The sequence below is a fragment of the Podarcis melisellensis genome (assembly GCF_964234715.1).
Source record: "Podarcis melisellensis genome assembly, chromosome: 11".
Classification (NCBI taxonomy): Eukaryota; Metazoa; Chordata; class Lepidosauria; order Squamata; family Lacertidae; genus Podarcis; species Podarcis melisellensis.
Window position 1 is genome coordinate 14,817,894 of NC_138543.1, and position 27,582 is coordinate 14,845,475.

The 27,582-nt window shown below is 41.0% G+C and overlaps 1 protein-coding gene and 1 long non-coding RNA gene across 2 annotated transcripts in view; one reads left to right on the top strand and one right to left on the bottom strand.

Moving 5' to 3' along the window:
- The first annotated feature begins 10,344 nt into the window (after nucleotides 1–10,344).
- Nucleotides 10,345–27,582, top strand: part of LOC309380719 — a 126,087-nt gene continuing 108,849 nt past the window's right edge. Inside the window, exon 1 of the long non-coding RNA XR_014173070.1 lies at nucleotides 10,345–10,448. This is a non-coding gene — a long non-coding RNA (uncharacterized lncRNA). The remainder of the gene's footprint in view (nucleotides 10,449–27,582) is intronic.
- Nucleotides 12,473–27,582, bottom strand: part of MEGF10 (multiple EGF like domains 10) — an 85,572-nt gene continuing 70,462 nt past the window's right edge. Inside the window, exons 16-24 of the mRNA XM_081930431.1 lie at nucleotides 26,110–26,238; nucleotides 22,668–22,796; nucleotides 20,567–20,695; nucleotides 17,869–18,105; nucleotides 16,868–16,995; nucleotides 16,268–16,391; nucleotides 15,860–15,904; nucleotides 15,279–15,485; nucleotides 12,473–14,815 (exon numbers count right to left, since the gene is read on the bottom strand). Coding sequence (XP_081786557.1) covers nucleotides 14,655–14,815; nucleotides 15,279–15,485; nucleotides 15,860–15,904; nucleotides 16,268–16,391; nucleotides 16,868–16,995; nucleotides 17,869–18,105; nucleotides 20,567–20,695; nucleotides 22,668–22,796; nucleotides 26,110–26,238 — 1,289 coding nt within the window. The 3' untranslated portion in view covers nucleotides 12,473–14,654. The remainder of the gene's footprint in view (nucleotides 14,816–15,278; nucleotides 15,486–15,859; nucleotides 15,905–16,267; nucleotides 16,392–16,867; nucleotides 16,996–17,868; nucleotides 18,106–20,566; nucleotides 20,696–22,667; nucleotides 22,797–26,109; nucleotides 26,239–27,582) is intronic.

The window sequence follows — 27,582 nt, forward strand, 5'->3', positions numbered from 1 at the left end:
TGGCAGGAGCAGGGACCGAGCAACAGGAGCTCACCCCGTTGCAGGGATTCGAACCGCCGACCTTCTGATTGGCAAGTCCTAGGCACTATTGTTTAACCGACAGCACCACCCATGTCCCTAAGGACGCTTCCTTGAGAGTAATTCCTATTGGAATAAATGGCACATACTTCAGAGCAAACACGCATAGTATTGTACTCTTACTTTAGCTGAATTTAAGCATTTGTCGGAACATATTATCAGTAAAACCAGATTCAGTAGTACCTCAGGTTACATATGCTTACATATGCTACAGGTTACATATGCTTCAGGTTACAGACTCCACTAAGCCAGAAATAGTGCTTCAGGTTAAGAACTTTGCTTCAGGATGAGAACAGAAATCAGGCTCCGGTGGCGCGGCAGCAGCAGGAGGCCCCATTAGCTAAAGTGGTGCTTCAGTTTAAGAACAGTTTCAGATTAAGTATGGACTTCAGGAATGAATTAAGTACTTAACCTGAGGTGCCACTGTATAGGGACATGGATACAAACACAGGCCGTGATCCCAACATCTCCAGGAGCAGGGGCTGCCCTTCAAAATGCCAGAAGTTTAGCACTAAGTTTCTAAGAGGGTTTAATTTTAGCTTGTCACTGTTAATTATTCCTGATGTGAAACATATCAGTAAGGTTTCCATAGCTGATACACAAATATAAAAAACAGTGATTTCCCAACAAAGTATTAATCTAATCAGTATTAGAGTTAAAATTTTACTGACCTCATATTTCTGAAGGAGTCTAGTGCTACTAGGAAAATAATAATTTGTTCCTGATATGAAGCAATTTTACTTGCTAGATTCCATTATTCAAGAATTTTCTCTCTCAAATAAAAACTTTTGCACTCATCTGTACAGTGTTTCCTTTCCTTTTTAGGAAGCATTTACTAAGTGCCAAACTATAGCAGATATACAGTATTTTGGTCTGATGCTGAATTGCTGAACTCGGGCGAACAAGACTACCGGTAATAGTTTTTGCTGCTATAGTTAGATATATTATTCCCAATATATAGAAACTGGATTAAGATCAAAATCATACCATAATGAAAGGGTACTGGAAGAAGCAAAGATCACCAGTGTCAAAGCAATGATTCTTCAACATCAACTTCGTTGGACTGGTCATGTTGTGCGAATGCCTGTTTATCATCTTCCAAAGCAACTACTCTGTTCCAAACTTAAAAATGGAAAGCGTAATGCTGGTGGTCAACAAAAGAGGTTTAAAGACTCTTTCAAGGCAAATCTTTAAAAAATGTAGTATAAACACCGACAATTGGGAAACACAGGTCTGCGAACGCTCCAATTGGAAAAAGCCTTTACCAAAGGTTTCATGGGTTTTGAAGATGCTCAAACTCAGGACAAGAAACGTACTAGAGGAAGGCATGCTTGGCAAACCCTCACCATGATCAACTCCCACCCGGAAACCTATGTCCCCGATGTGGAAGGATGTGTGGATCCAGAACTGGACTCCACAGTCACAGACTCACTGTAAAGACCGTGTTCATGGAAGACAATCTTACTCTGCTACAAGTGATCGCAAAAGAAGAGGAAGACTATGCTGACTGGCAATGGCTCTCAAGGATTTCAAAGAGGGGTCTCTCCCAACCCCACCCATCAAGATCATGGTATCTTTTGCCTTCAGATCATGACCTGGAAGGGGGCTAATATTAAAAGTTAGCTTGCGAAACCAATGAAATGTATGGTTTGAATGGGTCCAAAGAGTGTTTTGCGGTATGGTGTGGAAGAAAGAGGTGGCTTCTGCAGGCCTTGCTGAAGTTGCTGAGACTGTCCTGCCTTGGAGAGTTTGCCTGATAATAATAATTTAAAAATCCTTCCAGTAGCACCTTGGAGACCAACTAAGTTTGTTATTGGTATGAGCTTTCGTGTGCATGCACACTGCTTCAGATTCATACTTCTTCAGATTGGTATCTGAAGACGTGTGCATGCACACGAAAGCTCATATCAATAACAAACTTAGTTGGTCTCTAAGGTGCTACTGGAAGGAATTTTTTTGTTTTGTTTTGGTTTCGTTTCAACTACGGCAAACCAACACGGCTACCTACCTGTAACTAGAACTATGGAAGGCACCACATTGAGCCGCATGAAATGGAAGTCCATCAACCTCACCAAGGAACTTGCACAGGTACAGACTGACATCTTCTTTCTGACTAAACGCAAGAACCTGGACAGTATACCTAAGGGTCTGAGAATTAAGAACCCTCTACAATCCAATTATCCAATTGAATATGCAAGGAAACTATGCCACACTTTCTCCAAGAAGCTGCTCAAACATCTGATCGGCGTTCTGTACTCTAAAGAGAAGCTAATAAAGGAGGAACTCTCTGTACTGGACAACTCTACAGTGGTACCTCAGGTTAAGTACTTAATTTGTTCCAGAGGTCCGTATTTAACCTGAAACTGTTCTTAACCTGAAGCACCACTTTAGCTAATGGAGCCTCCTGCAGCTGCTGCGCCGCAGGAGCACGATTTCTGTTCTCATCCTGAAGCAAAGTTCTTAACCTGAAGCAATATTTCTGGGTTAGCGGAGTCTGTAACCTGAAGTGTATATAACCTGAAGCGTATGTAACCTGAGGTACCACTGTAGTTAAAAAATCTGTGAAGTACATCTGAGAGTAATTCTCCTAATTGCAGGGTAAACCAAAGATGAATTGTGTTCATTTTGGGGTAGCAGTTTGAATGATTTCAAGTTCATCTTCATATTCACACACAGGGGGGGGGGGCTCACAGCTTTCATGTAAAAAAAAAAAAAGGCCATATATAAGAAAGTTAGAAAGCAAAATGTGGAGGCAACGATCTAAGGCTTATTCGGCAGATGCAAAGTTGCTGCTGCTGCTAGTCACTTAATCACTGCTGCTAAGCAATCAGAAGGAAGGCGTGTGAGGCATTTCCCGTATCTTTCTCGCCGAAGAGATTTGCTCTGTTCTAACAGGAGCAGCTGGCAGCAAGAAGTACAGGCAAAGGAACAAAGCAGACAATGCCTTGTGCCTTTAACAGCTGTTTGACTGGTGTTAGTGACTTGTGGAAGACAGTTGTGTGGCGAGTTCCCGCCCCCCACCAGGATAAATAAAGACACGAGACACCATAATTTAAGGTTAATTGGGCGAATTAGGCCACAACTTTATTGAATTCCGGAATGAGAGGCATTGGCTTAGGCATTGGTCCTAACGACTATCCGGCTCCAGCCTATTTGCTGGAGACACGGGGAAGGGTTAACCTTATATCGGGGGAGTCTGCTGCCGAGGCACGTCGACTAGGAGCTCCCCCGGGTCACCGCTCTGGGGCGTGCCTTTGGCCCTCACCTCCATAGGCTTCGGACAGGGCCACGCCCCCCGGAGTCCTTTAACAGACCACCCTTCGGTCGCTGGGGGGAGGTGATGGCGTTCCTCCACACACACACATCCTCTTAACCCCTTCTTACCAATGCCTACCGCCAATGCCGAGAAGTTGTGACGAGTTGCTACGAGGTAGGCGAAAAACCAAAAGGCCAGAAATCACTAATTGGGAAAAATTCCTACCATGCCCCTTGCGGCGACAGACCGAAGTCCATAGCAAAGTCAATGACCTACCTAAGCCTAGCTAAAGGGAGGGAGGGTGGGAAAACGTGGGGACAACCCGGCGAAAAGAGGGCGAGCCCCCTCCGTGCCGGCCCTAAATATGGCAGGCCACGCCCCCCAGCCAGCCAGCTGATTGGCTGGCTGGGGGGGGCAGACCTGACCGGGATTCCCCTGCTCTCGCGGGGGCTGGGACCAGCCCCCGCTCACGTGGGGTGGGCGTGAAGCCCACAACCCCACCTCCTGGGCAGGCCAGAAGTGGCTTTGGTAGTTCACCACACCTCAACCAGTGTGATATAACAGCAGAGGATGCAAAACCCCAGCAGATATTTCAGAGATTTCCTGTTCCTAGCAGACAGCTTCTTCCAGAGTCCCTGGTTAACAGAAAAACTCCTCTTCTGCACGGTTCAAAGTAATAAAGTGATCTTCATTTTCAGACACAAGACAATCTACTACTATCTACTATATTCTTTTAAAAAAAAGTTTTTACATATACTTTTCAAGTTTATACATTTGATTAGTTTTACAATCAATTTAACATTTCAAAATTTGACTTCCTTCCCCCTCTTTCTGCGGTTCCTTAAATTTATTTTTTAATATGTTCTGCATATCGAAGTTCATTAAATTTGCTCCTTCAATTACCTACTTTAAATATATACTCCTGTGGAACTGCAGGTTATTGCAATAATGCAACTAATGTTTTTATCTGTTTACAATTTATCTGTAAATATTCAATAAACCATTTCCATTCTTTTATTTTATATATAAAAAAGTTTGTTATCTTGATTTCTTATTCTTCCTGTAAGTTTCACCATTTCTGCATATTCTGTGAGTTTTTGTATCCATTCTTCCTTTACTGGGACTTCTGCTTCTTTCTACTTTGGGGCAAGTAGCATTCTTGCTGCTGTAGCAGCATGCATAAATAAATTTCTATACAATTTAGTCTACTATATATAATCTGGTCTTTGAAGTATAGATACACATGGATAGAAAGATCCAGTAACAGAATCACCATGCTAGCTAACACTGCTGTGTAAAACCCACAGCCTCTTCCCCTGACTCTCACAGATTCAGAATCAGACCCTGGCAGCATCAGGACATGCAACAAGACATGATGCTACCATGTTGAAAACTATGCCCTACAGCAGGGACGTCCAACTCCCAAGAGACTGCAATCTACTCACAGAAAAAAACAATTAGCGGTGATGTACCCCTTTTGAGGGGGGGCGATTGTTGAGCTTTTTTTAGGGAGGAAAGTTCCGTTTTGGGGGATTCAGGCAAAATTTCACCTATTATACCTAGTAAAAAGGCTTCTGGTTTTATAACAGATGTATTTTTAAACATTTTCTTTAATTCATCATATATCATTTCCCAGAAAGCCTTTATCAATGTGCATGTCCACCACATGTGGTAGAAAGTACCCTCATTCTCTTTTCATTTCCAACACAGTTTTGAACTTGTTTTGTACATTTTAGCCATTTTACTCAGTGTTGGATACTAACGATACATCATTTCAACGAACAGCATGCAGTAAACAAATTCTTCCATTTTAGTGGAAAAGTCCACAGCACTTTTGGACAAAGCAGGGCAAGGTGGAGAAGAAGGGACAGTCTCAAGTGTGATTGCTCAATAGTGATTTAAATCATGTTTTGTTTTGATTTTAGAGAGTTGGAAAAGGCTGCAAAAAGAAAACAAATGCAAATCATCAGGGTCTTTTAAAGCCAGCTCAGTGGCACTCTCTGCAGCTAATTACTGAAGTCTGATATTTCTCTGTTAGCCACTGAGGACAGCTAAATGTGTTTGTCTTGACACCTCCCGAGTTTTGAGGGTCTCTGCTAATCCTGTGGTGGCAAAATTCTCACTTCCCCGAATCCTCAATGATAACATCCCTAATGATCACACTAATCACAGCACCTTGTTCTATATATGCAGCATTTTTGCAACAATCAAACTTGATAACAGCTCTTAGCCCCCGACTGATATCCCTGTGGTATCACCTTGCTAAAATAAAAAGCTGCTACGAAACAGGGACTAATGAATACATCTTGATGAAATCTATGATTCTGAGTCAGTTCTTCCCAGAGGCTGCTGGGATGACTTTATGACTCTGATGGTTGCACCAAGAAAAAGTGAAATTGCGGAACGTTGATCATTCACCTCTTCTCATTATAATTCAGGCTGCATATTCACAAAACCTGTAGGCACCTCAGCATTTGAGATAATTTGTGTATAGCCGAGTCTCCTTCTCTCGCCTTTATTAATTTCCTGGTCTCAGTCTAGGTTACAATACTGAGCAGGCCTCTCACTTCCCTTTTCCTAATGTCTACCTTTCTAGATCCTGAAATACAGACCATAGCTGTCAACAGAGGCCAACCAGAGAATATTGAGAAGCAAAGCAGCTAGTAAGCCTGATCTTTACTGATCTGTTGCAACAGGGTGCTCCCCTCACCCCAAACAAAGGTCTGCCTGCCCTTATTATATAGACATTTTAAATTCTCTGCCCTGGAGCTCAAGACCACCCCTCTATACATCATACATACATCACAGAAGGGGTGTAACCCAAGACCACCCCCCACAAACATCATACCTACATCACAGAAAAGGTGGCCTACAACAGAAATTTGAATGTTGTTGTTTTTCCTGTCTGCCAAGTTATCTGATAATACCTTACCTGATTGCCTTTCCTGGTAGTCTGTCACCCCCTCCCTCCTTGCAGAGAAAACATTTGGTCTGTTTGGGAGTCAAAATGGTTTCAGGTCAGTCTTCCTGTGATGATCTATGTACGTGCTTGGTTGGTACAATTATGAACATTTATATTATATATAAGACTTTATTATTACAAAATCCTGAGCAGAACCCGAGGCATTTGAGGCATGGAAATTGAAGTTGCTTGGGACAAGAGTCCTGGGTTCCTCCAAAACCACAAGAGAGATAGCCTTGGCCAGGTCAGTCCGGGATATTGGTGGGCAGAAGGATAGGCAGAGTATCCCCAACTTATCTCCTTAACCGCAAATCATTTTCTGGTGTGATTCAAGCTCCTGAATCCAGAGGTTTCCTACTATCTGCAAAACAAATCAAAACACGTGACAAGATACATATGCAGGGGATGCTCAGGATTCCCAAAATCGTTAGCATCGCTTTTGTTTTCTTCAGGCGGCAGGTTTGAAAGTGTGATAGGAATTTTGAGGTCTTAGATATATGGAAATGTTCATAAATGTACTGACCAGAAATGCACAGGAAGACCAACCTGGAACCATTTTGATTCCTAAACTGACCAAATGTTTTCTCTGCAAGGTCAAAGTGGGAACCTCCCCATTGTCTCTTTCCTCACAAATCCTGTCTTAAGGGCACATTTAATAATAATAATAATAATAATAATAATAATAATAATAATAATAATAATAATAATTTTTTATTTGTACCCCGCCCATCTGGTTGGGTTTCCCCAGCCACTCTGGGCGGCTTCCAACAAAGATAAAAGATACACTGAAATGTCACATATTAAAAACTTCCCTGAACAGGGCTGCCTTCAGATGTCTTCTGAATGTCAGGTAGATGTTTATCGCTTTGACATCTGATGGGAGGGCATTCCACAGGGCGGGCGCCACTACCGAGAAGGCCCTCTGCCTGGGTGTGAGCCTGTGACCTGGCCCAGGAACTAAGTATTTATCACTACAAAAGAATGGCCAGGCTCCCCAGGCAATCCAATCAAGTAACCTGCCAGACAGGAGATAAACAACAACAGGAGAAAAACAATATTCAAATTTCTGTTTTAGACCGCCTTTTCTGTGATGTAGGTGTGATGTATCTGAGGGGTGGTCTGAGGGGTGGATGTATGTATGATGTTTCTGGGGGTGGTCTTGATCTACAGGGTGGCAATTTCAAAAGTCTTTATAAGACCTTGCACACCATTTTTCTGGGTCCCTCCTGTCTCCTGCGTGGGAGGGGAGCACCCTGTTGCAACAGATCAATAAAGATCAGGCTTACTAGCTGCTTTGCTTCTCAATATTCTCTGGTTGGCCTCTGTTATTCTCTCCTACCAATAGGGAACCTATGTAAGGACTCCATATGGGCTCTTCGATACCCCATAAGGGAAAAGGGCAATTTTTGTTTACAACAAAAGCAGCGACAAAACAAATAGCAAATTGATTTCGTAATTAATTGATAACTGTTTATATAAAGACCCATATTAAAGCAGTAGAAAATATTCAAAATTAGGATCACTTGTGCAGTTCATGTTTTGTTTTCTTTATCCATAATACACTGTAATACTACTGCCCTCTTCTGGATCAAAGGGAAGATGACAAAGACGTCGGCGTTGGAATCTTTGTATCTCATTTATTAATACACTGTATATGCAGGTGTGCGCAAGGCACTGGAGAAAAAAACCCATTGAGAGAAGTTCCCGGGTTTCTGCAAAGTTGTGTATATATATGAAAAAGGCTGGCTCTGCTGAGAAAGTTTCCCCCCCCTCCCCCCTTTAAGATTATTATTAATTTTATACAGTCTTAACATCAGGTTTTACAATCATAATAACTCAAATGCAGTCAAGAGCATATCTCATATGTTTTCAATTGTACCGATTTTGCACTGAGAACATTTTCAAGGGAGTAGGAGTCGATGGCACCTCGTGGATCCGTATTGCTCTGACAACTTGCGACATTCTCATCTAAAGCAAATATGACTGAAGGTAAGATGAAGGAAGCCAATGAGAGGGGGAAATTGTTTTCATTCGAAAACGATGTCTTACACCTGCAACATGCCCCCTGCAACGTTTGGCAGTGCAAACCCCATGTTTAACGAAAGATTAAAAAATGAGCCCTCAATTTTGGTTTTCACCAAAATTCCAACATATTCTGATTTCCCACGAAAATGGTGCCAAACACTTGCAAATTGGGCGCTGCAAACACCCCGTTTCCATGTCGGCCAAAAAAAGTGTGTTGGAGTCTAGAAGAAACTTGAAAATGGTCTTGAACAAGTTGCTAGGCAACAGAAAATTTCCCCAGCAGCAGGTGTCCTTATAGGTCATGTGATTGACTAAGTCTGGGTCAGTGTAAATGAGCGTGAGAATGAGTCAGCAATAGGTTTCTGGCCAGATGACAAAAATAAGAAAAGATTATTTGTTTGTTTATTTGTTTGCTTGTTTATTTATTTATTAATGACCAGTGTAAAGTTTTGTAAATAGTAAAGACTCTGAGAAAGAGAACCAAATGGTGTTTATTCCAGTAATGGAAATTTCACTAAGAGATAGCTGGAATGCTGCTGCTGTAAAGAATTACCGTATTTTTCGCTCCATAGGGCTCATTGGACCATAGGCCGCATCTAGTTTTTAGAGGGGGAAATCAAGAAAAAAAATCTTATTTCCCCCCAGCCCCAAAGAGCAGCGTACAGGCTGCGCACAACCTTTCCCTGCCGGAGGAGTTGTGCGCGGCCATGGCACAAGCCAAGACAGCGAGTGGAGGAGTCCCTTCTGTTCCTCCTCCGGCTTCCAGGCAGGCGCGTCGCTGAAGGGGCGCTGCACAGTTCTCCCTCTCTGTGCGTCGCCTCTCCTGCAAAGGAGAGGCGCTGCACAGAGAGGAAGAACTGTGCAGCGCCCCTTCAAGCGAAGCTGGAGAAGGAACAGGAGACCCTTCTGTTCCTCCTCCGGCTTCCAGGCAGGTACGTGGATGAAGCCTTTGGAGTGCAGCGGGACCTCGCGCTGCACTCCAAAGGCTTCGGGTTCCTTTGGCTGAAGCCAGGAGAGTCTTGCTCTCCCGGCTTCAGCTAAAGGAACCTGAAGCCTTTGGAGTTCAGCGCAAGGAGCCTGCCTTCGCTCCATAGGACGCACACACATTTCCCCTTAATTTTTGGAGGGGGAAAAGGTGCGTCCTATACAGTGGCGTAGCGTGGGTTGTCAGCACCCGGGGCAAGGCAAGTAATTTGCACCCCCTAATCCGTGGATTTGCGCCCCCTAACCTGTGGATTTGCGCCCCCTAACCCTAACCCCCAGATGTTGCGCCCGGTGCGGCCGGCCCCCCCTGCACCCCCACGCTACGCCACTGATCCTATAGAGCGAAAAATATGGTAAAAGATGCAGGAAAACTTTTCTGTAAACGGAACTCTGCTGCAGAAAGAAATTGAAACCCCCAAAAAGATGCTCACGCACCAACACAGCTGTTGCAGAGCAAGAGAAAATGTCAAAGATGGAACGCTAGCTTTGCAGTGAAAAGCGGCTCCTGTATTAAAAGCTCTTTGGGACTCAATACTGGGGGGAAGCAAAGCACAAGAAAGTGCTTTTTGCCAGGGAAAAAAGCAGAGAGATTTCCCCAGGAACAGAAAGAGCGATGCTGCTGTCTCACACCTGAAGCCCTGCAGCTCTCAGCTTCCTCTCGAAACTTCAAAGTCAAATATCATCAACGGCATATGCCAAAAGAAGATGTTAACCAGAGGCAATGATATCAGAGAACTCTTTGGAAAACAAAACATCAAGCTTTCAAACATATGAATTCGAGCAGGGGCAGGGGAACATTCCAAACGGTATTGACATGAGAAAGCTCCTTTGGTCCACTTCTGTCATTCATTCTGTCATTCATTGCATCATTCTCTTTTGAGAGCTCATGGAAGCTTGTGCCCCAGTACAGTGGTACCTTGGTTCTCAAACACCTTGGTTCTAAAACCCTGAAAACCCGGAAGTGTTCCGGTTTTCGAACGTTTTTCGGAAGCCGAACATCTGATGTGGCTACCGGCTATTGTTTCTGGGGCGCCTGCACCAATCAGAAGCCATGCCTTGGTTTTCGAACATTTCAAACAGACTTCTGGCACGGATTAAGTTTGGCACTTTTGTTTTTGCTATTTATTTTGTGTTTTTGTTTTTGTTTTTGAGGCTTTTTCAGTTAATTTGTTTTTGTGTCTATGTGGAACCCATTGCAGCTATTGATTGTGTGACTGCAGAAATGGATAAAAGCTCCTCATCTAAACATTGACTATCATCAGTGCAGGTAAGAAGAAAAAAAGTTATTTTTATCATCTGCAATACTGTCTTATTTATTTTATAGTACAGTACATTGATTATTGCTTTCATTTTACGGCTCAGTGGTCTCATTAGACAGTAAAATTCATGTTAAATTGCTGTTTTAGGGGTTGTATTTGAAAGTCTGGAACGGATTAATCTGTTTTGCATTACTTTACTTTCTGTGGGAAACCACGCCTTGGTTTTGGAACACTTCCGGAATGGATTCAGTTTGAGAACCAAGGTACCACTGTACTTTGTGGGCATTTTAGCAGTTTCAAGAAGGCTGGCTAGCATGATACAGATGCAACTCCCATCTCACATTCTGATATTATTCAGTTAATGGCAGCTCCATTAACAGATGGGTTTGGGCTGCCATTTACCCAACTTCCATATGGGCTACACAGGGCGATCAAGATTCTCACGGGATGAAAAGCCGTTCTAAACAGGCAATCCGTATCATTTCTGCCATGGTTGAAAAAGCAGCTTGGGGCCGAATTAGATGGTTTATCAGAAAAAATAAAGAATAAATCAAAACAGGAATTTGTTTCTAAATGGGAGGTTTTCAAAGAATATCTGAAAAATAAATATAGTAGTTTAAATTCTGTTGCAGCATTTGAGGAACTTCAGTAATAGTTGCTAGGTAGATAGAAGAAATTAGATTTATTGAGAATAAGTTTAATTATGAAAAAAAATGTGTATTGGCAATAAGTAATATGAATTTGAAATATGGAACAGACGGGATGTTGGGTCTTTAGTGTTAAGACCAACAGATGTTTTATTGTTTGCCAAGAAAATTATGTGTCTATGGTTATTTTTGTAATTTGTGTGTAATTTGGTATTTGTGGGGTTTTTTGTGTTTTTTTCCTTGTTGTATAAATAAATAATATTTTTTTTAAAAAAAAGCAGCTTGGGGAAGACTATTTTGAACGGCAAATGTCTGAAAGGCGATGATAGCTGCATGTTATGTATGTTATACATTACAGGGCTCCCCCAACTGTTGGTTTACCCTTAGTGTGATTCCCTGCAGATGCGCAGGAGTCGGGATATAGTCTGGTTTTATGCCAGTGCCTAAGCCAAATGGCTCACATCTGTAACCAATAAAGTTGTGACCTGTTTCTTCCCCCATTAACCTGAATCATCCGTGTCTGTTTATTATATAATGGAACTACGGGGCCCGGGGCCTTGCCATGCAAGTGTGGGAGGCTGAATTGGAAGGCATGTTCCCACCTGTCTCCTTCAGTGCCCGGCTCCATCTCCTTCAAACCCCAGTGAGGATTGAAAGCCTTCTGTCATCACCCCTGCAAGGGGTTCTTCACAAAGGGGCACTTTGAAAGCTCTGTATTTTGCTACAATATTCCTGGCAATCAGGGCTTCAAATAATATAAGGTAATTGATCGGTGGATAGCCCCATGCACCTGTCTTCTCTGGCCTTTTACAGGTGGGAAATAAAGATCTCGACTGCCAGCCTGAAAAGATTTGAGCCACTGCTATAAGGATGGAGGGTTGGATTTGGGGTGAGCTCTAAGGGGAGGAATAGGGGCTGCCAGGATCTAAGCAGAGTTGGCAAGCAATATGAGGAACAGCCCATATTTTTACACATTCCCTTTTCTTGATGTTCTGCATCAGTAGCTCTTTGGGGATTGGAGTGAGCAGTTGACATCTGACTTTGGAGATTCATGACACTTCAACGGTAAGTGGGATTCAAGGGTTGTTTTTGTTTTTATTATGTATTTCGTGGTTTTCTACCTTGATTTTATTTTGTGAACTACCCTGAGACCACCGGGTATAGGGCAGTATATAAATTAAATAAATAAATAATAAAACTTTGCCATACAAATTTCTTGCGGCTTTGGAATGGCTAGAAATAAAACTGTAATCACGACGTCAAAAGAAAAGAAAGATAGGCTTTATTTGTGAGTTTCTGTAACACAATACAAAAAGATTGTAGAGCTATTCCAACACCATACCAAACCTATTCTACAGCAAGGTATTTGTGTTGCTCAAATTCCAAAAAAACCCACACCCCACAACCCCAATTCAATTTTTGTCTTTTATATTTGCATGGTCCGTCAAAGATTACACACCTTTAGTACGTGTAAAGACGCAGGATGCCAAGGGCTGAAACAAGCTATGGAAATGCCTTTTGATGGAGAGTAGCTTAAATAACATTGGGTAAAACAAAGTAGGGCATATTTCAATTTCAGTGCCCCAGGAATACATAGTGGCGAAAAAGAAAAGCTTTTACATCAGTAGTTGTTTTCAGTTCCATTTGTTGGATCATAGTCACAATAGTTCTTTGAATTTAACAGATCTAGTACTGGGAACCCAGCATATTGTACAAAGGTTGAGAACCAATAGCAGAACATTTTACTAACATGCTCAGCAATGGTAACCTAAAAGACCTAACTTATTACTTATCAGCTTTAGGTTTCAGATGTACCATGGAGATGAAATGAGATGTTGCAAACTAAACAAAACATAAACGATTAGACTTAATACATCTTTCTCTGTCCCCATTATGGCTAGAAATAATCTAGCAATGGAAAGTTAAATTGTTTACATGGAGGGGGGCAGGGGAAAGAGAAAGAAAGATTTCTTTGCCATTTTTATCTTTCAATGACACTTCAACTATAAATTGGCTCACACAAAATGTTCCTTTGGAACAGAAAGATGACACTTCTAGGGTGAAAACATTAGCTGAAACTGTTGATGGGAAATAATGTGATTTATTTCTTTTTAATACTGTTTCTTGTTATGAACATTATTCCTTGCATTAACATTAAATCAGTTTTTTTTTAAAAAAAAAATCTGAATAATTTCAACAGTTTACACACTAGTTTAAGATTACTTTTCTAGCCTATCTCTGGTGGAGAAACTGACATTATCTAAATATTTTTCTTCATAAAAAACAGTGCTTCTAAAGCAGACATTATGGGGGGCATTGACAAAACTACAAGGGTCAAAAATATTATATTTCTGCACTGTTATTCTAAAGCACTAGAAAACATAACTACATTATTTTAAAATAGAGATACAACTTAATGAAATGTGGGGTATATGTGCCAAGTTATTAGCAATGCAAAAGACCAGCTTAAGCATATTTTCCCTAAATCAATTACAAAAAGAAAAGGTGCCTTTTTAACAAGTACGCACAAAGATTGATCAAACATTGTTCTTATTCCATGTTACAAGTGCTACTTGTTTATAAAACTGAAACCTTCTCTTGCATTTAAAATGTACAGCATACACTACGTTTTGCCTTTTCTCTTACCCACTCATTCAATCCATTTTGACAAAAATAAACCATCTAACGCACATGTTTATGGAACAATTGCTGATATGTTATGCATTATTACTTGCATAGAGCAGAAACTTTACTCGGAATTGCTAACCGTGAGTCTCAATCGTGCCCATCGTTTGGCAAGCGCTGGTGCCAAAAATCACATTTTGTGGCACATAACCTTTAGCCATATTTATCCAGGAATTCCCAGACATTCCAAACAACTCCTGTATTATACTTCCATTACCAGCAATGGAGTAAGTATTTTGCCTTGGCTTTCCCAAATCAATCCAGCACTGTAATCGGATATGCTCTAAGACCGCATCTCTCCTTACACGTGGAAAGAAAAACCAGCAACACATTGGTTTCTTTTCTTTTCCAGAGTAACTAGTAACTCAGATGATGTGGCTAAGTGAGTATTTGGTAGGTTGTACAGTCTTGGCTGCATGTCAACTATGCAAGCTGAGCTAGTGAAAAGAAAATTGCCGTCCATTGTAGGAACAACAACACAGCTGGCACAAGAATCGTTCTCAAGCTTGTACCTTTGAGCCAGTACAGGTTTGGCATTTCATTCTCTAAACATTAATTGCAATGGAAAAACTGACAGGATCTTCCAAGCCTGGCATCTATCCATCTGCCATGAGTGTATACAAACCATAGTTTGTTTCTCCTGGTTTAATGTACAGCAAAATGTTTACTGAATGCAGATGGTGAAGTAGAAGAAAAGGGATCACTAGATCCTAGTTCTCCGTAAGAGCTCTGCTATGCTCCAGAATGTGCCTCCGGTGTCATTCGCTGCTTTCGTCTTTCTCTGAAGATGCAGGACTATCGCGAACAGGCAGCAGGTCATAATGAGAGGGGATGTGGCTGTTTTTTGGCAGATCGTAAAGATCTTGGCTGAAAGGTCCCTTGTTATTAAATGTTCCCTGGATAACGCTGACTGTAGGTTCTGCGATAATAAAAACATACAAACACATTGGTGCTCCGATACTGGATGAACAATCACAATGTTTAATGAAAATTAACGTAGTAGTCCCATTGTGGTTTTCTGCACTTTAAAAGCCTTCAGTATTTCTGATATAGCATCAAACAATCTTCAGTCACATTAAAGAAGACTGTGAAATAACTGTAACTCAGTATATTCATGAAAATGCAAGTTAACTACAAAATTAAACATACCCTAGTATGTACCGTATATGGATGAAGGGCAAGGGGCTAGAATTATTTTTACTAAATAAAGACATGAATGAAATACTGTTTTTCATATGTTCATCTATTACGCATAGTGAGCTTATGCCTGGTTTTCAGTTCAGCCACACTTTGTAAAATACGTATTATTTTTAACTTGAGAAACGCTTCCAGGATGTGCATTTGTGTGTACAATGATGGCAAAACACTCTGTCAGGACTCACCAACTTCATAGACATTCTTGTTGGTGGAAGCAGAGTTACTAATTTCTGCATAGGCAGAATCCCTTCGTGCTGGAGACTTCATTTCAACATATCCACATTCTGTATGTTTTGGTGTCAGTGCTGGCGGGTCTTTAATAGTGGCATAAGGATTTTCAGAACTGCTTAAGGAGCAGTTGCTTAAATTGTATTCAGAATTCTTTACTAGATCTGAGAAAACAGGAAAAAAATGTTTTAATTGTTCTCTTCAAAGAATAATATATTTTAATGACAAAATTAAGCAAAACGCATATGATCTTTAAAAATTAAACGATCTTTTTGCTTTTTGGCAAGTCTCCTTTGACATTTTCGGATTTCGTATTTTAACACAGTGAAACAAACTAATGAACAAAATGATATCCACAACGCTCCTTTTCAAGTAAGTTAGAGTTAGACTCTAACCCAGTCTATTGCGGAGCTCCAGGTGAGCTCACATGCAGGACTGATCAGGCCCACGGGCTGCTTAGCTTCAACAAGGCTGCAACATAAGATGCCCCAAGACCATTCTTGAGCCCCAATATATTTAGATCTGTAAGAAAACTCACCTTTCAGAGATTTCCCTGTACAGCCTCTATCGATTCCAAAAGCTCCTGTAAAATATTGAGAGGCATGACGGCATTAAATTGGGATAAAAACAGCAGCCTTAAATTCCCAAAACAGTCATTTTAAAAATCTATTGCAATTTAGTCTTTTCATTTTTAATGCACAAGTTTGTCGGACATTGTTGCCACCCTAAGGTCTGTATAACTGCATATATTAAGAGCCTGCATTAATCTGCCTATATATCATAGTTAAATTCCCAGAAGCCATACTCTTGGGGAGATAGCTGGAAAACATCACCATATTCTCTTTGCAAAGAGAGATAGAAATGACGCATGTTGTCTTCCCCCCATAAAACACAAATTGTGATGCACAAAACTGGCATTATTATTATTATTAATTTATTTCTGTACCAAGCTCATTGAGGTAGCCTCCATGCTTCCAGTCAGCAGGTAGGGTTCCTGTGTAGTCCACAACAGGGCCTCGCTTTCCAGAATCCACATTTTTAAGATTCACAAAGAGTTGGTTGTTGTTTGACTGTTTCAAATAAAGACAGAAGGCAGAGAATGAAGATGGCAACTGCTCGGCAACATTTGTCATAGAGAGAGTAACTGTAGTGCAAATAAAAAGATATGGTGTTTTATACATGTAAAGGTAAGGTAAAGGATGGTTAAGTCCAGTTAAAGGCGAATATGGGGTTGCAGCGCTCATCTCGCTTTCAGGCTGAGAGAGCTGACGTTTGTCCATGTGGCCAGCATGACTAAACCGCTTCTGGCGCAACAGGACACCGTGATGGAAACCAGAGCGCATGGAAATGCAATTTACCTTCCCGCCGCACCGATACCTATTTATCTACTTGCACTGGTGTGCTTTCGAACTGCCAACCTTCTGATTGGCAAGTCCAAGAGGCTCAGTGACTTAAACCACAGCACCACCCGCGTCCCCTAACCTTTTATACATGTAACATACCAGGAACAACATTCCCTAAGTATGTAGCTAATGTATATTTTTACCTTTGCCAAAGTCATCCTGTCCATGTTGTTGGCATTCACTTGGTTTGAACACTGCGTTAGAGTGTGATAGCTTGGGTTGGAGAAGTAATGGCTGTTAGCATTGCCACTATTACTGTGAGGCATCGTCTCTGTGAAAGGAATGAAAAAGTGAGTGCTGTGTCATTGCTCATCCTTGGCCTTACGCAACTATGCTGAAGAACAAGCCAACATTTCGCCTACAATTAAAATACAATATGGATTTATATGATCAATACAGATTGTTTTTCTGTTCCTAAAATGCATCTTCCTCTATATGATACAATCCCACTGCCTTTCAGATTTTGACTGATAGGAATCTCCTGTCTTTCTTGCGTCTCTACATGTTATATCTTCTTTCTTTCTCCTCCAGAGTGATTCTCTGATAAGCATCTTGATGGGTACAGTCCTTGGCTAGCCATATTTGACAGCATCTATTGTAGCCAAAAACCATGGGCAAACTTGGCGAAAACATTTTTTAGAATCATAGAATCATAGGGTTGAAAGGATCATCTAAGTCCAACCCCTGCAATGCAGGAATCGCCCGTCAGTCGTAGGTTTCGAACCCAAAACCCTGGGATTAAGAGCCTCGTGTTCTACTGAGCAACCTAACCCTTGGAGAGACTTGCGCTGAAAGGCGGCATATACGGTAAATAGTTTAATAAACAAAAGTATTTATGTTGTGAACTGCCCTGAGATGTATGGGTATAGAGCGGTATACAAATTTAATAATAAAATAAAATAAAAATAAACAGACAAGGGGTGCTTCTTGTATAGAGTCTTTGCTATAGGCACTGTGTCACTACAGAAATTGCTGACATAGTAAAGTGTTACTAAACACCTGTAAGTGCATGAAAATACACAGCATATGAACTTGATAAAGCTAAAAGAGGATAAACAGTTCTGAAAGTCAGAGAAAACCTGCCGTTTGCTAAAGTATGCACTCAGCATAGACAGGATTAAGCTTTGTATCACTGTGTTCCTACCTGAAATACTGTAGTCTGTGTTGATGACCCTCATGGCAGGCGTATAGGTAACTGCAGGCATATTTGTTTCCTTCCCCTTCTGCTTTTGCCTATAAATGATGAATAGTGCTAGCAGGAAGAGGACGACAAGGACAAGAATAATTATGCCAGCGATGGCTCCAATCTGGTAAGAATCAGCAGGGATGGCAGCACTAGTGCGGCTTAAGCTGTTCAAATTTCCCACTATAATTACTCCAGCTGGGAAAGAAGAAAGACAAGAGGCATATAAGACGTAGTTTTAACTTCAGTGCCTATTCAGTATGTTCAATGGGGCTTACTCCATATTAATACACTAAATGCAGTGCCACGTCCTCTAAGCAAAAAGTGAACACTCGTTAAATAAAATGCAGACAATTTCCACACAATTTGATGAAGTGCAAGTGCTGCAGAGAAGATCGAGCAAAATGATCCACACAGAAACATGAAGTTTGGGAGCCAAATTACCACTCCACTTTATCAGGCAGCCTAGAATACTGTACATTTCTAGGAGCAGGTAGGAAGGAAGCGCCTAAGACTGCAAGTTGAAACATACCTACAACCATTTGTGCATTAACCAGCACTGATATGTTCTGTTGCTATTTGTAATGTTCGCAAAGATGAAGGAAATAACATCGGAGACGTATATTATAGTGGGAGAAAGATATATGCACTAAGTATGTATCAGAGGATCGCCAAAGCATGTGTCATCAGGACGCAACATCATCAAAGTTAGAAATCATGTCATTCGTTATTCAGATCTAGATACCCCCCCACATTACTTTCTCATGCTTGTGCATGGGGCAACTGACTAAAATGTTTCAAACGGCTCTAATTTTGGTTCCTCTGTTTTGTTTTTGTTGGGTTGGTTAAATGTTAAATGTTTAGTTGGGGTTGGCAGTTATTTTAATTTGGGTATAACTGTAAACTGTTTAATATTGTTATTGTTGTTGGTTTGTTTGTTTCTTGTAGAATATATTTTGTTTTTTAATGTTTGATGCTTTGTTGTGTTCTTATATATGTTGTAAGCCACCTAGAGTGGCTGGGGAAACCCAGCAAGATGAGCGGGATATAAATTTAAAAATATGTATTATTATTATTATTATTATTATTATTATTATTATTATTATTATTATTATTATTTTTTACAACCAGCAGCGATCAGCAGGGTAGTCTTCCCAAAGCCACGTGTCACTGGCACTGAGAGTTACTGAGAGAGAGACAGGTGAGATGGCAGGGCACAGGTACGCTAGAAGGGGCACGCCAGCAGGATTTTTGGATTAGCTCTGCTGCCATGCTGTATTCTCGGTAACCAGCAGTGGCACTCAACATGGGGAGGTCAGGTGAACAATGCTATGCCCTTGACCACAACTGCCCACAACTCAATCCTATACATGCCTACACAGAAATTAAGTTTCTCTGGACTGCATTCAATTAAGGTTTATTTGGAGCACTGAAATTAATGTACATCGTTAAATTAGGCCCATTAATTCCAGGGGAGCTACTCTGAATAAAGGTAAGGTAAAAAGGTAAAGACCCCTGGATGGTTCAGTCCAGTCAAAGGTAACTATGGGGTTGCTGCACTCATCTCGCTTTCAAGCCAAGGGAGCCGGCATTTGTCCACAGACAGGTGTTCGGGTCATGTGGCCAGCACGACTAAACTGCTTCTAGCACAATGGAACACCGTGACGGAAGCCTGAGCAAACAGAAACGGCGTTTACCTTCCCGCCACAGTGGTACCTATTTATCTACTTGCACTGGTGTGCTTTCGAACTGCTGGGTTGGCAGGAGCTGGGACAGAGCAACAGGAGCTCACACCGTCGTGTGGATTTGAACCACCGACCTTCTGATCGACAAGCCCGCTGAGTTCAGTGGGAATTATTCCCTGGTAACTGGGCACAGAATTGTGGCCTTAGTTATACGTAAACCCTGTTAGAACAGCGGGACTTGCTTCTGAATGAATATGGATCCGATTGCACTGTTAGGCTGAAGTTCTGATCATACTTGCAATTAAGCAGCGGGACTTGTGTCTGCATAAATATGCAAAGGATTGCCCTATAATGGCATGTTGCATCGCCCTAGCATGACCACTTGCAGTGTTCGAAACTCCAATTGTTCCAGGCGCATTTTGCGGCAGGGAATTTCATTGGCGCAAATAGTTTCTGAGCTCTGGCCACAGTACTGTGCTTAAGATTTCAGATTAAAACTGCAGAGTGGAAGGAAAGGAGGACCTTTTTCTGCCTCCACGCTTCCACCTACTCTCTGAAGACTGGAGAAGAGACCCTCTTAAGAATATTAGGGGGGTGGGCAGAGGAAGGACTAGACAGTGTGAAAAATGAATCTAAGATTTTAGCGGCAGTTCATTCATCTTCAGCTTTGTATTCTTGCTATTTAAAAAGTGCACCTAGACATTCCATTGTTGCGCCCATAGCCTAGGTTTAAGCTGCCATTTAGCTCCTAGCTTTCATATCTCAGTTTCTAACACTGACCACTTGTCTAATTAGGGTACTCCAGTAGAAGAAATACCCTATTTTTCCCTTCTCAGATTTTTATTTCTTTTTGGTGGGGACGGGGAAGTTAGGCCTGGCATTTTTGTCATCATTTTGCAATTCTTCTTGCAGCCCTGAATAAATACCAGCATTTCAAAGCTCGTTTTTATTTTGGCATTATAGGAAAATATTACCTTGGTCACATCTCGCTCCTTTCCACCCAGGGCTGCAGTAGCAGGTTCCTGTGATGTGGTCACACGTTGAGTTGTTCAAACAGTCACAAATTTGCCGGCAGCCATAACCGTATGTACCTGAGGGGCATTCTGTAAAAAAGAATGACAAAGTATGAACTGCAGCTTCCCACCCACCCCTTTTAGCCTATTCCAGTTTGTGCTCAGCTGAAATCTCTCAGTGACGGTAACCATGATTGAGTAAATCAGAACTGTGTGTAACTGAGATCTTTAATTGGTTAGCAATGGAAAATGAGGAGGCAGCACACCATACGATTAAAGAGCATTGCTGCAACACATCAAACAATTTTATCTCCAGGTGTTCTGCAGTTTTCTAGAGAAAGGCCAATGAATAAGGCATTAAATGTATTATGATTTAATGTAATAAGCTTATGGAATAAATTGTGTGTATCTTATTTTATTAATGAAACTTTTAGATGTTCCCAAATTAGAATGCAGCCATCATCTTATATAACACTAGAATTCATTTTCCATTGTTGCTCTTCTGAAAGTCTGGCTTGTGTAGAATTAAAAACTCTACAATTTGCCATTTTCAAACCACCTACTGTACTTTTTATAGATCACTGCAAGAAATATTGTAGATTTCACAGGCTATCCCTAGGTGGCAGTGTTTCATTGTGCAAGTTCAAAAAAAATCAGCCCCAATCGATGTGTTTAAATTATGTTCACAAATGCATATCAAGTATGATTGAAGCATATAGGCTTAAAGAGGTTCCATTTATTCAGTAACAGAGGGAAGCTGACACTGTGCTTCTTAGAAAGCGCCACTCAAATCCAGAGTGTTAGACGGCTAAGAAACCAGACAGATAGCAAGCTCACAGAACAAAAACAACTTCTTCAGTTTTTCTTCTGGTGCCACCTATTTTACAAGTTATGCCTAGGTAGATATGTTTTATTCAGATTGAAGTTCAGTCTCCTGGCTATTAACTGTAAACATTTTGTACCCCCAAAATGCACATTTTAAAAGAACAAAAATAGCATAATTATAGCGATTTGCTTCCTCTTTGCGGTGTGTCAAAAAATAATTATTCTCAAAACAATGAAACAAAAGTAACTCTTTGAAAAAGGTCACCAGTGGTCTTCTAGAAGTTCTTAAAATCCTGAACACAATCTACTAAGACACTGCTGCAAGGAGCCCTACATACATGCCATATATTTAAAGCACATGACTTTTCCCCCAAAGAGTCTTAGGATCTGCAGTTTCTAAAGGGGGGCTAGAAATGGTAGCTCTGTGAGGGGTTGCCAGGATTTTTGTGTTTTTTGTGTGCTTTAAATGTATTATCTGATTTAAATGTATGGTGTGCAGATAGGCTGGGTTCCACTGGAGTAGAAGAAGCCTCCAGCCTAATCTTATACATGTAAGCTCTATTTGCTTTGATGGTATTCACTTCCCTATGACTCTGGTGAGGGTTGCAGCCTCAAGCATTTCACTATCTATTTATATTGATTGATTGAATTTATATACCGCCCTATACCCAGAGGTCTCAGGGCAGTTCACAGAACAAAATCAAAATATAAACCCACAAAATACAGTATCACAAAAAAACACCCAATCCAATCAACTAAAGGCCTGGTTAAAAAGGAACGTTTTTGCCTGGCGCCTAAAGGTGCATAATGAAGGCACCAAGTGAACTTCCCTGGGGAGAGCATTCCACAGATGAGGAGCCACTGCAGAGAAGGCCCCGTTCTCGTGTTGCCACCCTCTGGACCTATCTACTTTTAGTTTCATTGATTTCAAGGGAGATGGGGGGGAATAAGCAAAGCCACCAAGGCCCTCCACCAAATCTGTGAACTGAAGGAGCCTCCCAAAGCGAAGTCTTGACTCAACCACTTACTATGCATTCAGTTTCACTTGACTCAATATGTGTAACACCGAGTTGCAAGCCTATACTATGGATGTGTCTTACAGAAAACCTCCACTAGCTGTCAATATGGTATTTTCACAGTCTTGGCTTTGTCTTGAGTATGAAAAACAGCTTTGTAAGATCTAATCCACTTATTAATTTTCCTTTCACTATGTGCAAGGACCTTGTTGCCAACATACTCTGTTCACAGTGTTTTCCCATGAATCCTGTGCGACATGTACACTGCCCTGAGATGTGATCACAGTCGGCTCCATTCTGACACTGGCAAATTAATGCACAGTCCTTTCCATAAAACCCCAAAGGACATCCTGTAGGAGAAAGGAAGAGAGAGGGAAAATAAAACACCCTATACTTAAAACTAGCTTTGTGGCTTTTAAATAATATACTGAATGTTACCATAACTGACACACAGAATTTATACTTCCCAATTCATTTGCCAAACAAGATATGAAGCCTGAAAGTGATTATGTAATAATACTGGTCACATTACTTAGAATGTAGCGGGATTTACACTGTAAATTTAGTGGGAAGCAAGACCTACTGAGTTTAAAGATGTTTAGCCCCAGGTAAGCATACATAATACAGTGCTGTGATTCTTACTACTTCTTTAGACTTTCAATGTAATGCCTGTGGGATTTCAAGGAAGAAGAGAAAGGGACTTTTCAGTACAGTGGTACCTCAGTTTATCAACTTGATCTGTTCCGGAAGTCCATTCTTAAACTGAAACCATTCTTAAATTGAGGCATGCTTTCCCTAATGAGGCCTCCCACTTTCGGTGCCCTTCCACTGTTCGGATTCTGTTCTTAGACCGAGGTAAAGTTCGCAAACTGGGACATTACTTCTGGTTCGTAAACCGAATTGTTCGTAAACAGGACTGTTCTTAAACCGAGGTACCACTGTAATGCCATTCTTTGGACATACAGTGGTACCTTGGGTTACAGACGCTTCAGGTTACAGACTCCACTAACCCAGAAATAGTACTTCGGGTTAAGAACTTTGCTTCAGGATGAGAACAGAAATTGCGAGGCGGTCGTGTGGCAGCAGCAGGAGGCCCCATTAGCTAAAGTGGTATCTCAGGTTAAGAACAGTTTCAGGTTAAGAACGGACCTCCAGAACGAATTAAGTTCTTAACCCGAGGTACCACTGCATATCTTACAGAGAATTCTGGTGCACAAGACTGAGGAGGGGATCCCACACAAATATTCCATTTCAGTCTGAAGACTTATTATTCAGAGATGCTAGGCTCAGCCAATTTCTATTTTGCGCCAGTTTGTTCTGTCCCACTTTTGTTATTTGGTGGACTTTTAAAAATTACAGAAATGCACAAAGAGTAGCATTTAGATTCTACTCATCTTTTCCTAAAATATGCACTTTGTGTGTCTCCTAAAATATACATTTTTGTACAGATTTATCTGCTAAATAGCATATTTATGTTCATTTCTTTAGAACTGAAACTGCATTGCAAAATTTGGAGAAGTGCACAATCTGACTGACAGCGACATTCCTGTCCGCATACAATTAGGCAAATTAGGTCAGTTTGCTTCAAATTGTTGCCCAAGTGAATTCCCCCCCATCCCTAATTACACATAGAGAGATCGTCATTCAAAACCAGCAAGCAAAAAAATCCCGAGCACTGATGGTTCAAGCAGCACAGAGCAACCATATGGCTCTGCAATAAATACATGGGCTTCTTCCCAGAATTATTGAGTTTGTGTGCTTCAAAAAGTGAAGTCATGCCATTATTATAAGTGTGGGTGAAGGGCACTCAGTGGCCAAGATGTTTTGGAAAAATATGCTGACGTGCAAAACAATCTTCATTCTCAATGGTGCGAGGGGACTTCCATTTTTTAAAATTTATATACTGCTTAATTGCAGGAAAAGGCTTCAAAGCAGTTGACGAAAAAGACAGAGCAGTAGAATTACTACTTTAAAAATCACTGTAATTTAAAACATAAAGAAGGGTGATGTACTGGTGGTATTTGACTCCTACCAAGTTGGAAAATATGTATAGGCAAGTACAAATACCTGCTGGAAATGTAAAGAAATGTAAAGAAAAAGAAGGTACCTTTTATCATATGTGGTGGACTTGTAGGGTAACAAAAGCTTTCTGAGAGATGATATATAATGAAATGGGGGGGAAATGCTTAAAATAACCTTTGTTAAGAAGCCAGAAGCTTTTCTATGAGGAATTACAGGTACCGACATCCGAAAGGAACAGAAAAGACTTTTTATGTATGGAACAACAGCCCCCTGGATGTTACTAGCCCAGAGATAGGAAGAAGACAAAGTCCCTACCAGAGAGGAGTGGCAAATCAAGCTAATGGACTATGCAGAGATGTAAAAACTGACTGGAAAACTCAAAAATCAAGAGAAAAATAACATTATATAAGAATGGGGAAAATTTATAAGTTATTTAGGAGACCACTGTAAGCGGATGGAAACATTAGCAGGATTTTGATCTCACTTGTATTTTAACAATTACCATGGATAATATGGTTTGATATAAAAATTGGAGTATGGAAGAATATGCAATAATAAAATGTTTAAAACGGGACTCCATGGAGGGGGTGGGAGGAGGTCCTGAGATTCAGAGGAATCTCTTTTTATGGATATATTTTTTGATTCTTTGTGTAAAACTTTGTATTCGTAAAACCAAATAAAATTGATTTCAAAAATAAATAAAATAAAAACATAAAGGTTAAAACTGCCATAAAATAGACTAAAATAAATAAAAACTCCTACAAGCTTTCTAAACATCTGGGCAGGCTTGTCTATATAAAAATGTCTCCAGCAGGTCTTTGTCCATGGAGTTTAAGACAGCATCTTAAAAAGCAGAGACATCACCTTGCCAACCAAGGTCCGTATAGTTAAAGCTATGGTTTTCCCAGTAGTGATGTATGGAAGTGAAAGCTGGACCATAAAGAAGGCTGATCGCCGAAGAATTGATGCTTTTGAATTATGGTGCTGGAGGAGACTCTTGAGAGTCCCATGGAGTGCAAGAAGATCAAACCTATCCATTCTGAAGGAAATCAGCCCTGAGTGCTCACTGGAAGGACAGATAGTGAAGCTGAGGCTCCAATACTTTGGCTACCTCATGAGAAGAGAAGATTCCATGGAAAAGACCCTGATGTTGGGAAAGATGGAAGGCACAAGGAGAAGGGGACGGCAGAGGATGAGATGGTTGGACAGTGTTCTCGAAGCTACCAGCATGCGTTTGACCAAACTGCGGGAGGCAGTGGAAGACAGGAGTGCCTGGCGTGCTCTGGTCCATGGGGTCACGAAGAGTTGGATACGTCTAAATGACTAAACAACAACAATCAGCAGGTCAAAAGGAAAACACTGAAGATGCCTGGCTGGTATCAACAGGAACAGCAAATGGTCCAAAGGCAATCTGTGCTTGCTGACAGAATGAAATACTGTGTACCTTGTTTGAGTGTATACATGCCATTACTTGCTGTCTTGCCTGCAAACAGCTCCTGAATGCATCCCCCCTATTTGAAATTACCCAGAGGAGCATGCATGTTCTTCTGGCTCTCACCTGAGTCCCTGGATTATACTTTCCGCACTACTAACAAACTCTTTTTAACACGCCGCTACAGAGATAAATATCAGGAAACTCACTTTGGGTGCAGTAGAGACCAGTCCATCCCGGTGTACATTTACACTCCCCATCATAGGCACTGCAGCGAGCTCCATTATGGCAGTTGCAGGTATGGATACAATTTGGGCCCCAATGGGAAGGAGGACAAGCTGAAACAATTAAAAAAAAACACCTACCCAGTTAGACTTATTTGGCAAAACAATAACACGGCTCTATAGGACGTTGCTGCTTAGCCCAGGTCACTACAGGTGTTTGTGAATATTATTCATCTTATAATTTCAAATCAGAACATAATTTACAAATGTGATTTCTCAGTTGAACTCGGATTTTTATTATAGTTTTACAATGTTTACCCATCAGCTCCCTATGTGGACTTTGGTATTTACAGCCGCACAATGTATACATTTAAATAGTGGCTATATTTAACCCTGCTGCAGTGTAAGGCTAATTTTCTTGTCTACAAAATTGTTTTTATCTAATTCCGTGTGTACAAATTATGGAGCAGGGGAAACAAGTCAAAAGCAGAAACATCCCCCCTTTTTTCTGTTTAAGCCCCAAAATGTCATAGTGAATAAACTACAACTGCTTCATCTTTATACACTAAGGTGTGCAACAAGCACATGATTTTTTCTGGGCCCTCGTCTGATGCTGCTGAAAAAAGCCCACTTCAGTCCAAGCTGGTTTGTAGACTGCCTGCTTCCATTTGGGATCCATTAGAGACTGCTTCTTTTGCCCTTTCACTACTGGGAAATTCAAAAACGGCTGTAACTATTTTTCCTTCTGACAGAAGCGGGTAATATTTGCAGGCATGTGAACTACTGCACAGTGAATAAAACCTGCTAAATTACAGGCAAATGGGTCCCAAGCCTTTCTGGAGATGAACAAACACATTTTAAAGTTTTTCTAGAAAAGGAAACATCAATAACTTCTTAATTTTGGGGCACAATTGGATGAAATGTGCATGCAAGGCAATTCCTTCTAAGGGTAGGATCCTGCCAAACTTCAAATGGATAGATACCGTGGTTTTCCTGCAAGTGTTGCAGTTATAGTTTTTATATACATAAAGTCTCTCTCTCTCATATATATATATAAACACACATACACATGTCATCTCTATATGCCATATTGGAAAATGAAGCTCCTGACAAAATGGCAAGACATTTACTAGTTCCTGTGATTATTCTGCCTAAGCAGATATGAATACAGAATTGGCATCCAGATCTCTAGGTCTGTATCTTTATTAAGTAGCCACTGTTTTAAATTGGGCTCTGTCTGCAAGCAATAACAACCCTTCTGTCTTGTAATCAAGAAGTATTATTAGCCAAGGTAAAAGATAAAGGAAAAGGACCCCTAGACAGTTAAGTCCAGTCAAAGGTGACTGTGGGGTTGTAGTGCTCATCTTGCTTTAAGGCTGAGAGAGCCAGGGTTTGTCCACAGATAGCTTTCCAGGTCATGTGGCCAGCATGACTAAACTGCTTCTGGTGCAGCGGGAC